This window comes from Debaryomyces fabryi (genome assembly GCF_001447935.2).
Source record: "Debaryomyces fabryi strain CBS 789 chromosome Unknown contig00055, whole genome shotgun sequence".
Classification (NCBI taxonomy): Eukaryota; Fungi; Ascomycota; class Pichiomycetes; order Serinales; family Debaryomycetaceae; genus Debaryomyces; species Debaryomyces fabryi.
In genome coordinates this window covers 1-12498 of record NW_015385481.1, presented here as the reverse complement: position 1 = coordinate 12498, position 12498 = coordinate 1, and the positions used below count along the sequence as shown (strand labels likewise).

Below are 12498 nucleotides of genomic sequence, written 5' to 3'. Positions count from 1 at the left end.
TAAATAAAGAACAGCATGAAGAACTTACTTAAATCATTGTCATTTAATTTACCTAAGGGTAACTATAAACTCTTTCATATTCAATCACAGCCATGTCAATGTAAACATTTGTTGATTTATCATAAAAAAAATGCTCAAAAGCCTGAATTAACTGTAAAGATCAAGCACTTCATAAGCTTAATAGATGATGATGATCTTGTTGTTATGGGTATTGAAGTTTACATATATTTGACGATATTCGATGACCATCTAAAACATAGTATATTTATTTCAAAAGCAGATACTACTGGATTGTCAATTCAGAAATATCAAATAAACAAATTGATCGATGATATCTTGCAATATTTGATCCAATATGATATAAGAAATTACTGTCATAAAATTAAATTAAAGTCAAACGAAACTGTAATTGGATCGGGAAGCAACCCAACAATTAACTCTTTGAATCGGATAATTGGCAAGTTAAGAGAAGGCACATCATACTATAAATCAATCCCTTATTATAACGAAATAGTGATTCCGTCTACAAGTACCAATTTGGAAACAATTTTACCTCCAGAACGTATTCAGACGTCTATATCGTTATTCACCAGAGCCTCCGAACAATATCTCTTCCCTAACTCGTCAAAAAATGAAAGAAAACACGTAATTGGCGGCGATGACTTATTGAAGTGGTGGATAAGGCTAATAAACCGAACGCTTTTAAGTCAAACAACAGAAGACAATTGGAATTGCAAATTGCATATCCCTGGGTCAGATAACGTTTCGATATCCAAAAACTTACCTGATCGTTCTAAAAATAATGTTGCATGGTCAATCGGTAGCATATTCGATAAAGATGCAGAGAAATTAGCAATAAATCAGATTCCTTTATTTCCTGATGACCCTAAAGGTCGTTTCTTAGAGCATTTAATAGTCGAAAATAGATATAAGGCTACCAGTTTGAAACAGTTTTGGCAAGAGTTAGGATTTAGGCAAGAATTTCGGTTAGGTAATGTTGTTGGTATTATTGGCTGTGAAAGAGAAGAATTGAGCATAAATCCAACTGAGACATATAATAGTACGTGTGTCTTGTCTTTGGGTCAATATAAAAAGATATTGAATAGCATAAAAAGTTCTGACTTTAATGATGCAGCTGATATAAAGGATTTGGTATCGGTTAAGATACCTGATTTTATGAAAGAGTTTGGTGCTACCAATTACTATATTCCACTTGAAGGCTCAAATGACGCGATTCCTAGAGTAGGAACCATGTCTACAGTTAATGATTTGAATCTAAATGTGAAGAGAAAATCAGACGCATTAAAGAAGGAAACGGTTAATGACATATCTGGCTCTGTAAAGAGATCTGTGAAGGACATATCTGGTTCTATAAAACGGAAGCCTGTAAACGACATATCTGGTTCTATAAAACGGAAGCCTGTAAACGACATATCTGCATCTGTAAAAAGAAAGTCTGTGAACACAACCTCTGTGGAGAAGTCTACCAATAATGTGTCGAACAATCAGAGGAACATTTCATCACATTGTGATTCATCCCCTCAGACACACTCTCCTAATGTCAATGTTATAAATGGCTTGATCAGAAAAAAACCAAAGAAATAACCAGATCAATGATATACTTACTGTACATAATACATGCATATTTCAAGTTCCACATATAACGCGTATGTTAACTGTAGTAAAATGTTCTCCCGCTGACAGTACTCTATTTAACTGTGACCATATAGGCTTGTTCATAATCTTCACTGCCTGGAAAGCATGTAGCAATATGCAGTGAAAACTCACTACATGATCTATAGAACGAAAGATCCAATAGCAATATGCCATTTTTTCCTACTGCGCATTCAGAATCAAACATAGCCTTGTTTCATGATTCGTTCCCCAGCACTAATTCCCCCTTAAGCTCATCGATTCATCACTTTTAGGGGTTGCATCATCGCCTGCCAACACATCTTTAACCAACAATACTCTAGGTCATGTTATTTCACTTCTCTCTGTAAAAGTTGCAAATTTTATTATGTAATTCTGATGGCGCTTTTGGTTCCAAGAACCACGCGACAATAAAAACCTCCTATTATATCCTTGTACCCTTTACTTTATTTCTTCTATCTCCACAGTTTCTATAGTACCCTAAACTCCGCACCCTAGTGGTATCTTTGCGGTTCTATCGGATAAATAAAGCCTACTGTAAGAAATTGTTTTACTGCAATCCGCAGCAACCTGGTCTGTACTTTACATGATGCAATAATCTGCTCATTGCAGTGAATAGAGGTTGTGATTATTAATAAATTGTCTTTTCAACAGACACGTTGTTATTATTTTTGCTCAAACGTAGATAGCATTAAATCGGTTGTTTTGTAATGTACTAAACCGGTACGGCCCTCATATATACGCCATTATATAGACGAAATTGTGTGACTCTGTAAGCTTAAACTCATATGCATCGTAAGTATTTGTCTTGATAGGAGTCTAGAATTATATTGAATACTTTATCAATTGTGGAGATAAGCCATATCAGTCAAGAATGAAATGTTTGTGGCCGATTTTTTTTTTGTAACAAAACTATTTTTTTGTAAGTACTATATTATATTTTATATTTTTTCCTTCTTTTCATTTTATAATTTGATATAGATATATGAACGCCTATATGAACGAAATGGTATCACCCAAATCAAATGGTGCAAGTTTGACTACGAGTAATGGAGATGGTAATATTGTAACTCCGAAAGTTGGACAAGGAAGTCCGAATATGCTTAAAGTATCGACCATAAATAACGACATTCGGATCGGAAGGTCGCCTAGTATAAAGAATAATGGATTAGCTAGTTCATTATCCAACGTTAGGAACAATAGATCGCCAAATCATAGTAGACATGGATCAATGGTAGGTGAAGATGCTGAAAAGCTCGGCCCGAACCAGACAGAAGGCTCGACTAACTTACGCAAATTGAGTAACGAGCAGATAATAGATCTTATGGAGAAAGAACAGGACGGAATCGTAGTTAAACTTATGAAGGATATAAATACACTAAAACAGGAACTTCATCAGTGGAAAACTGGTGCAATGCCGACCCAGCTCAGATCTCCGTCATTCGACCGCAGACTGTCTGTAGTGTCCAGTACGTCTTCGGTTGATTCCGTTGAACGTGAAAGAAGTCGTCGTAGATCTTCTAACGAAGCTCCACCGGCAGGATCTTTTCTCGACAATGGGCATTTGGTTAATGAAAATAATAGATTGAAGCAAGAAAACGATCTTTTGAGGCAAAAACTCAATGAGTTGAATAAGCTTAACAAGTAGTATAAATTTTCCACTTTTGGATCCGATATACAAATCGTATTCTTGGTATCTCTCTGTGTATACCACTACTTCTATTGCATTACTCGCGACTACATTTATCTTACTAGATCATTGCTACGTCGAATCATATATTTACAAACTGATAGAGATTATCTGATCCTTGATCGTGTATCTCTATAGGGAAGGAATCAATTATATAGAAGGCTTAATGATTTATGTTGGTTTGTTTTTGTATTGCACCGATACAACTACACTGATTCAGTTGCTTGGATCTCCATCCGAGAGAGCATTCTTCTTATATCAGGATTAATTTTTAATCTACAATATACGTTCTATAATAATTTACTTTCGGGTAAGATACTGTCTTATTTCGCCGTAGAATATACTTGTGTTTTTTAAGTAAGTTGTTTGTGGATGGACTGTTAATAGTAATTTATTTTTGTAATTCGCAGCCATAAATGTACAAATTCAATGAATTTCCTTTTACTCATGGACTTTTTTCTATATCATTATACAATGAAGTATTTAATATACATAGCTCTTCTCATGGGGCAAGCAATTGCCACCAGCTTCGATGATTCAGAAGAAATGGAGGTGGAAAATACGGAAGTTCAGAAGGAAGCCAATCCCATAGTCAACCGATTACCTTTTCCTAGTTGGTTGACCGATTTCACAGGTCTAACCGAATGGCCAGGAATGGACCCACCATACATTCCCTTAGATTTCATAGATATTGAATCCATTCCTGATGGAATACCTAGACATGGAAACGGCCACTGCGAGCCCGTCATTAATGACCATGAAACATGCTCATTTGATTGTTACAATTGTGTCTCTGCTGACGATGTCTACACTTGTTCAAAGCTATCCCAAACATTTGATGATGGACCCTCTTTGATGACATTGAAGCTACTCGACAACTTAAAATCAAAATCTACATTCTTTACCTTAGGTGTCAACATAGTTCTTTTTCCAGATATTTATCGTAAAACCCTGCAAATGGGACACATAATGGGCTCTCATACTTGGTCACATAAATTTTTACCAAGTCTAACAAATGAACAGATAATTGCTCAAATTGAATGGTCCATCTGGGCCATGAATGCCACCTGTGGACATTTACCAAAATGGTTTAGACCACCATACGGAGGCCTCGACAACAGAGTCAGAGCCATTGTCAGGCAGTTTGGGATGCAGAATGTGGTATGGGACTTCGACACCTTCGACTGGAAGTTGATTAGCGAAGATGATAAATCCAATCAGCACGAATTGGAAATCTACGAAGACATAGAGCGGTTCAAGAAGACGAAAGGAAGTCAGGGCCTAATATTGGAGCACGATGTATACCGCAAAACCGTCGACGTTGCAATCGAAGTTCACAAGCTCATAGGTCCTGATCAAATTACGGTACCTGAGTGCGTTGGAGGTATTGATTATATAAAAAAATTCATACATATATAATTCCTAGAATATTCAGTAGTGAGCCCCGATGCAATTTGTGCCATTATCGTAGCTCTGATCATTTCAGGATTCTCAATATACTCGAAGTTCCTTGATATTTTGCAATATACGACAATAAAGTGATAAAGTTTTCACCACTTAAACGAAATGCTGGTCCTTGGTCCTAAACGATTATTTGAAGTGTCAACCATTCAAGTACTTCCAGCGCACATCCAGCCTTCGTCCAAAAACGTCGATACAAGACCTCAAAAAAAAAAAGGTTTTACCATAAATGCGTTTTTTAGACCTCTATGCTCCATCTCTTCCGTATCTAGTATTCATAAGCTTACGAAAACATCTCGTGAGCCACTTCCTTGTATTCTCCATATTGAAGTGTTAAAGAGCCGTGTCTGCAAAACCATTTGCAATACAGGTTGCGTCTAACAGCTGCATATATCTGCTTGTGCCTATATTGTTGCACTACGATAATTTTGGAGCTGATGTTAAAAATAGGCTCAAAAGGTCTAGGTTCACGCATCATATAATACCTTGAACTATTTTTTTCGCAAGCCTAATAGAATCCATCGATAATACAATTAGCTCACTCGTATTCAAATTGCCCGTAGTCTGATATGCGTGTTGCTCGCTTTATTAGCAGGGTAATTTTTCCAGAGCAAGCTAATTTTTAAGCCATGATAAGGTACTTGCGCAATTATTTATTTTGAATTATCCAGGTCTCTTGTATTTCCTTATGATGTATATTTGCATATATTACTCGAGATGCTTCAGGCGTCTACTGTACCCTTTGTTCTTTGAAAGTAATATAAGGCATTTGAAGGAATTTTAAACCCTTAGTTAGGCATGTGAAAAGGTCTATCAAAACAAGTCGAGATGAGCTGATAAACCCGAAATTTGCATGTGATAGACACAGAAAACATTTTGCAGCTAATGGTTCTACAGTCTTGGTTTGAATAATAGTGTATATATTTAACTTCACAATAACATTCATTGATAGTTTAATAGGTATATAGGTAGTTAACCAGTATCACAATACCCAGGAGAATTGTACTAATAATTAAGCAGAAATAAATAACTGAGGTGCACCACCACAATAAATAAATATATAAATAAATAAGTAGTTACCGCAAACAGTAATTGGTTTTACCAAGGACCAAGGCATAGACTTAAGCCGAGGCACTAACAGCTGGTGCCTGATTGGAGTTCGAGGATCCGTTCAATAATTCAGAACCTTCATTGCGGATTTCATTGGCTTTGCTGTTAATAGCAGAAATGCCTTGCTTGGCATCTGAAATAAGCGAATCGGCCTTGTTTCTGGTAGTAGTAGCTACATCAGCAACGTATTCCTGGGTCTGACTGTTGACATCACTCACAAATCTGTACCCGGTATTGTAGCTAGCCACAAGTTTCTTCTTGTAGACAGAAGCTTCATCCTTCATGGTGTTTAACTCGTTGTTGTAAGTCGAAATCAAGTTGTTAGAAACATCGTTAGACTTGTTGGAAACAAATGTCTTGGCTCTGGAAACAAATTCATTGACAATTTTGAAAAATTTAGATACCTCGGATGATTCACCCAATTCCTCCAATTTGAAAACCGCCTTATTTTCTTCCACAGTTGCTGGCAAAACCTTGTCACCAGCATTGTAGATGATGTTGTTGATTGGTCTCAAGATACTGGCATTAACATAGTTGTAACCTGCTCTAGCATAAACCACTGGGTTTAACTTGTCGCTAGATGGAACCTGTTTCACGCCCCAGTCAACTTTTGACAAAACAATACCATCAACCTTTTCGTCAACAAATGTTAAGCTGTCGTATACAACGTCAACTGAAGATAACTTGGTATTAACAAAATTAATAACACTACTAACATATTGGTACAAAATGTTTACCAAGGAGAAAGATAACAAAAATCCTTCGAGCTGCTTGACCAACGAATAAGAACGAATATGGTTAATCGATTTCGATTCAAACTTCTTGTTTGGAGTGATTTTATCAATTATTTCAGACATCTTGCCACTATTTCTCTATAAATATTAAATTAATATTAATGGTCCAAAAGAATATAAAAAAGTCCCAAATATATTTTTCGGTTCCAAGGGGGCATTGTAAAGTATTTATATGCTCCCACAATGGATCTTATTATCTCGCAAAATAAATTCCAGAAACTATACAATCCCAAATGTGGTACCTGTCTTGTTCTTTCTGTTTACTATTAGTCCACATTAATGAGACACCCACTCTTAACCAAGCCTTTTCGCCCATGCCACAAACCAGTTGAGGGTTTGGGGTTTAAGCTAATAAGTGTGGATTCCCTCTTAACCGTAGCTTGCTTTGGTATGCGATAACGACACTAGGACACCGTGCACCGTGTTTAGATAGCAAAAAAGGTAAGGATGTTCTGGTGCAATACGATGGAACCTATAATTAATCACATGGAGGCGGATATCCGAAACGATTGGCATATGAAACAATAAAATAGGAACCGATTATGCTGCAATGCAGACTGTGGGCCTAATCGCACAATTATGTAGGTATATGCATCAATATATTAGTCTGAGGAAATACGGTAGGGACTGGAAGGAATAGCGAGGACGGAATAGGGTCAAAGCTTGGTAATGTAGCAGAGATAGGATTTTGAGAATTGGGCAAGAGATAGAATATGGTAGGAATTAGGACGGTAGAGAAATACAGTAGTATGGTATATATCTGCAGACGATTAGAGGAGGCGACTTGACACTTTTGAATTCGACGCAAGGTATATGTTTGGAAGGATGAAGAAATACTAGAATATAGCAATGTATAAGATAACACGAGCCCTCTCACAAGTTTATGGGGTTGGATGAATTTTGCAATAACGTATAAGCAATGTAGTAGAATCATAGAAGGCAATACGAGAAGAGGGATAGAGTTACGTAAGAAATTGTTAAATAATATTGAAAAAGCGTAGTTTGGACGTGAAGGGCAGCTGGCCTACCAAGCGGATTACCGCAATATAATCATTATAGTGTTGATTGGAAAATACGGTTGTGAACGAATTTAAAACATAAATTAAACTAGTTAACTACTTATTGTTGCTTACATTCTGGAGGATTTTCCTTTGGAGCTTCGTCGTCATCATCTTCATCGCTGTCACCTTCGCTTTCACTGTCGAATTCGTCGTCTTGATCGAAATCCTCTGGGAAGCCAAATCCAACCGCATCACCAGTAAACCAGTCGATAGCTCTTGGGATCAAACGGTCCTTTATTTCTTCACCTAATTGATAGTCCAATTCTAATCTTGCTTCCAAGTCTTCGTCTTCTTCTTGCTCTTCTTCGCTTTCGTCTTCTTCCTTATCTGGGTTTTCCGATTCGTCGACCTTTGGTGGTTTAGGTGGGTCAAAGAAGTTGAAGAAAGATTCGCTTGGAGTCAACTTTTCGATGGTTCTGGTTTGCTTGGTGGTCTTATTTCTTTGCTTTCTTCTCTCGATGTTGATGGTGACATTGTTTTCCTTGGACTTCCAGTTAATTTCGCTTCCATCGGCGTGGTCATAAACAAAATCTCCCGAGTATCCTAATTCGGCTTGGTAGTGGTAAGTCTTGGTTAAAATGTTATTAGAGAAGTATGGATTCTCCTTGAATTCGAAAATCAACTCGAAGCCAGGAGTAGACAAGTATTCCATTCTGATATCGTTTAAGTACTTCAATACTTCGCTATCTCTCTCGGTTATCGTTTCAGAAACAGTTTGTAAATTCTCCAAAGCAGTCAACCAGAAACCAGGAATACCCTTTTCACCCAGGTCTTCAACCTCTTCTACCTTTTCCTTTTCTTCATCTTCATCTTCATCTTCATCTTCATCTGCCTCTTCCAAAGCTTCTCCTTCTTCGATTTCACCTGCACTTGGTTCTTCGTCTCCATTAATAATTTGCTTTCTTCTTTCGTACAATGGTTCATACTTCTTAAAAAACTTCTTTTCTAACACTAACAACTCCTTTTGGAATTCAGCTTCCAATTTCATTTGTTGTTGTTGGATCGACTTTAACCCATACACACGATTTTTGACCGATTTTGGCAATGAATCAATATATCCACTTTGCTGTCCGACTAATGTTCCCAATTTACCTTGAATCATCGACAATAATGCTGGATTATTGGCTAATTGATTACTGATTCCATTTCCGCTTTCTTCTTCACTGATGGTCGATACAGTAGGCGGTTGTGATTTTAAGTACGAATTTGTAAGCGATGCTGGTGTGTTTTGCGGTGTTGGAGCCTTGGAGATATCTCCGTGCTTACTTCTAATAGGTTCTGACATGATTGATTAATCTAATTTATAAGTATTAAGAGCTTTCAACGGTAATTACCATCTATAAAAAATTTCAGCTCATCTATTTTACGCGTAAATTGGCCACCTAAGCTAATTAAGGAGCAAGGAACGTTTTTATATACAATACAAAATTTATAGGTGTAATCGTGAATTCATAAAATAAATAAAGAATATAGTAAGTATATAAATAGATAAGTAATAGAATAGACAATTACTTAAACGGATGGAATTTGATCCTGGGACAACTCCACTGTGGATTCTTCAATGTCGTCATACTTTCCATCTAGAAACTTTTCAATATCTTCTTTTCTCGATTCCCATTGTTCGACTTGGGACAACTTGTGCTGGATTTCATCGATTTCATGATCAAGACTCTTCAAGTTCTCCTCGGAGGTCAAGTCATGGAATTCCCAATTCACGCCACTCATGTCATTTTCGTTTTCACTAGTGGAGCTCTTAATTTCCAAAATGAAGTCGTGGTACTTCATCAATAATGGTCTGTGGCTCAAGGTAATGAAGGTGATTTTTTTCTTCTGCAATAATTCAAATAAATAGTCTTCCACGTCGGTAGAGACAGCGTTGGTTGATTCGTCCAAAATGACGAATTTTGGGTTTTTGAATAAGACCCTGGCAATACTCATTCTTTGCTTCTCACCGCCACTGAACACATCCTTCCAGTCCTTTTTGACATTGAAGTTTCCTTCTCTTGATAATAAGTACTCCAATTTGACTTCTCTTAATATGTGATACAAATGGTCGTCATTGTATCCCATTTCAAGCATGTCATCATAACTGTAAGGATAAATGATTTGGTCTCTTAAGTTTCCATTGTTGAAGTATGTTTTCTGGGGCAAGTAGAAAATATCGTCGTCTTCCGGCTTACTTAATAAACCAAAGTATAACGGCCATAATCCAGCCATAATTCTAGCAATGGATGTCTTACCGCATCCATTAGGTCCTAAGATTAATAAGTTCTTGTTTTGGGAGATCAGGAAATTCAATTTGTTGATCAACTTGTTGTTTTCCGATCCCTTAGCAGATGGGATGATCACGGGAATGTTTTCAAATCTGATACCTTCGTAGTAGTTGGACTGGATGGTACCTCTGATATCCTTAACACCTTGTTTGGATCCATAATCAAATCTAGGTGAATGGACCTCGTGTAAATTAGTCAATAAATTAAATACTCTATCGGTGTATCCGGTCAATTCAGAAATATCTTTTATGGAATACATCAATCTTGAACCTGCATCAGCCAATGACAACATCAATCTCTTGTTGATAATAAATTGTCTCATATTTTGCTTCTCATTGATTACGGCATTCTTATCCTCTTCAACTGGTCCATCATTTCTCATCTGTTGTATTGTTTTCCAAAAATCCTCAAGGAAAACCGGTAATCCTGCAAATACATAACCCCAAGCAGACCATGTATACTTTAAAATATAATCTTCTATGATTGAATATCCAAAAGTTGTATTAATTTCATCACGTAAGTGATCCGATAAGTTATGGTAAGTTTCCTTAAGCTTAGACTTCTCGATCACCGAACCTTTATAGAAAGCAATTTCTTCACTATTGGTAATCAAATTCAAATGTTGATTATAGTACTGACCTTCAAGGTGAGTACCTTTGGCAGACAATTTTCCGAAAGCTGGAGTGTTCTTCTTTAAAAACCACGCTGTCAAAAAGTAATTACTGAAAATACCAACTAATGCACCGGTTCCTAAAGTATCTCTTAAGTAAACTGCAAAGAAAATCAAGTCTATCATAGGTTTACCCATACTCGAGAATAACCCACAGATAGAATCACAGAATTGGGTGATATCATTCGTAATGTACTGATCGATATTTTGAATCCTGGATTCATTAAGTGACACCTTATAATAAGCCATCATCTTATCAAGATACATGTCATGCACATATCTAATCAAGTTGGTTCTAAAACTCAACGATAACCTGTTCGTCAAATATTTGATGGCGGCATTGGTGTAAGAGGCTGGGAACGCAATCAATAACCAGTATATCAAATCACGAGCAAATTTCTTCCCGTTACCACCAATCAAATTCTTCACGATCTGCCCGTCGAGTTTAGCCACCAACAACGACAACCATGTTCTTAAAATCAAGAAAAAGCACTGTGATAACAACAACGACGTATTTTTCGAGTAGAAGCGGGGGATTAAAATCCTCCAAATAATCAGCAACTGGTTCAAAAACTTGGAATTGAACAAGTTGTTCTGGGTCTTCAAATTCTGATCAATTATAAAGTTCTTGTACAAGTACTTGTCAGCAGCATACCGATCTTGGTTGGGTTTCGGAATAATTATCCTTGTGGTCGAATTCTTTCCCTTTGGAATAAAGATCTCTCGACTACCATTTTTCAAGATTGTCGATGATTGTCTTATCAAAAACGGACGGTTCTGCTTTCTATTCAACTGATAATCGGAATACTGGTGTAGTAAGTTCCTTAACGTAAACAAAATCCCCAATCCAGCAGTAGATATAAGCGTCCCCAAAAATAGCACCACCGGTCTCGACTTGTAGTTGATCTTGACCTTATTATCCTTGTAAGTGATCACAAACTCCTGTAAAATCAATAATAGATTCCGAATGTCATTCTTGTTATAGCCGGCAAGCGTGGATATGCTGACCATTTTGCTAATTCAAAATACAATTCAAAATGTCTAGGGTGTATCTCGCACAATCAATTTATTAACTATACTATATCCAAAGACTTATAATCAATCCCCTATAAACAATAAAGATTCATTGAAATTAATTCGACTGGCCTGTGCTAAAGGTCGATTGTGGTTCCCCACGTATGGGCCAGGCCGAGGACCATTTTATTATCCTCGCTTATGTAATCGGTGATTGATACTTACACCAGAGTTAGAATGACAACCATCAGAGGTGTCGAACCAAAGCGCCTAAGCGTCTATCGCTTAGATGTCGTTAGCGTCTTATATGATGATGGATCAGACCCTTACCACTTCTTACCACTCATTTGCTTCGTAATACACTTTTTGAATAGATTAAACTCCGTTGCACAAGAATCCTTCTCCATGGTGTTGTACGACTTTAGGATGCATTGGCCATAGTTCAGTCCTTCTTTGGCGCACTTGGCTGATTTTGCCATGAGGTTTTTAGCGGGACTTGTCTTTGTCATTTTGCAAGACGGCTATTAGATGTACTATATGTTTCGGCGGCACACCGAATAAATTCTAGCTCATCTTAATGGTAGCGGAAGACAACAGGTCGTGGATTCGGCAAATAGAAGGGAATGAATCTATTTAGAACAAAATATTGGCAAAGCTTGCCAACAATACGTTACAGTGGCCGAGTGGTTAAGGCGACGCCCTGCTATCAGCAGTTTAGGCGTTGGGTTTTACCTGCGCAGGTTCGAATCCTGTCTGTGACGCCATTCTTTTT

General features: G+C 37.2%; 6 protein-coding genes across 6 annotated transcripts; 3 read left to right on the top strand and 3 right to left on the bottom strand.

The window, feature by feature from the left end:
- Nucleotides 1–15: 15 nt before the first annotated feature.
- Nucleotides 16–1605, top strand: RTT109 (H3 histone acetyltransferase; the record flags this gene model as incomplete). Its single annotated transcript, XM_015611686.1, has 1 exon — nucleotides 16–1605. One exon carries the CDS (start codon nucleotides 16–18, stop codon nucleotides 1603–1605), a length of 1590 nt encoding a protein of 529 aa, XP_015467463.1.
- Nucleotides 1606–2659: 1054 nt separating this feature from the next.
- On the top strand, nucleotides 2660–3301 carry AC631_02855 (uncharacterized protein; the record flags this gene model as incomplete). The annotated part of the gene is made up of 1 exon (XM_015611685.1): nucleotides 2660–3301. The coding sequence occupies one exon, from the start codon at nucleotides 2660–2662 to the stop codon at nucleotides 3299–3301; it is 642 nt and encodes a 213-aa protein (XP_015467462.1).
- Nucleotides 3302–3817: 516 nt separating this feature from the next.
- On the top strand, nucleotides 3818–4762 carry CDA2 (chitin deacetylase; the record flags this gene model as incomplete). The annotated part of the gene is made up of 1 exon (XM_015611684.1): nucleotides 3818–4762. The coding sequence occupies one exon, from the start codon at nucleotides 3818–3820 to the stop codon at nucleotides 4760–4762; it is 945 nt and encodes a 314-aa protein (XP_015467461.1).
- Nucleotides 4763–5925: 1163 nt separating this feature from the next.
- AC631_02853 (uncharacterized protein) lies at nucleotides 5926–6771 on the bottom strand (the record flags this gene model as incomplete). Its single annotated transcript, XM_015611683.1, has 1 exon — nucleotides 5926–6771. The coding sequence occupies one exon, from the start codon at nucleotides 6769–6771 to the stop codon at nucleotides 5926–5928; it is 846 nt and encodes a 281-aa protein (XP_015467460.1).
- Nucleotides 6772–7827: 1056 nt separating this feature from the next.
- On the bottom strand, nucleotides 7828–9054 carry NAP1 (histone chaperone; the record flags this gene model as incomplete). The annotated part of the gene is made up of 1 exon (XM_015611682.1): nucleotides 7828–9054. One exon carries the CDS (start codon nucleotides 9052–9054, stop codon nucleotides 7828–7830), a length of 1227 nt encoding a protein of 408 aa, XP_015467459.1.
- A 227-nt stretch (nucleotides 9055–9281) lies between these two features.
- On the bottom strand, nucleotides 9282–11723 carry PXA1 (ATP-binding cassette long-chain fatty acid transporter; the record flags this gene model as incomplete). Its single annotated transcript, XM_015611681.1, has 1 exon — nucleotides 9282–11723. One exon carries the CDS (start codon nucleotides 11721–11723, stop codon nucleotides 9282–9284), a length of 2442 nt encoding a protein of 813 aa, XP_015467458.1.
- Nucleotides 11724–12498: the final 775 nt, after the last annotated feature.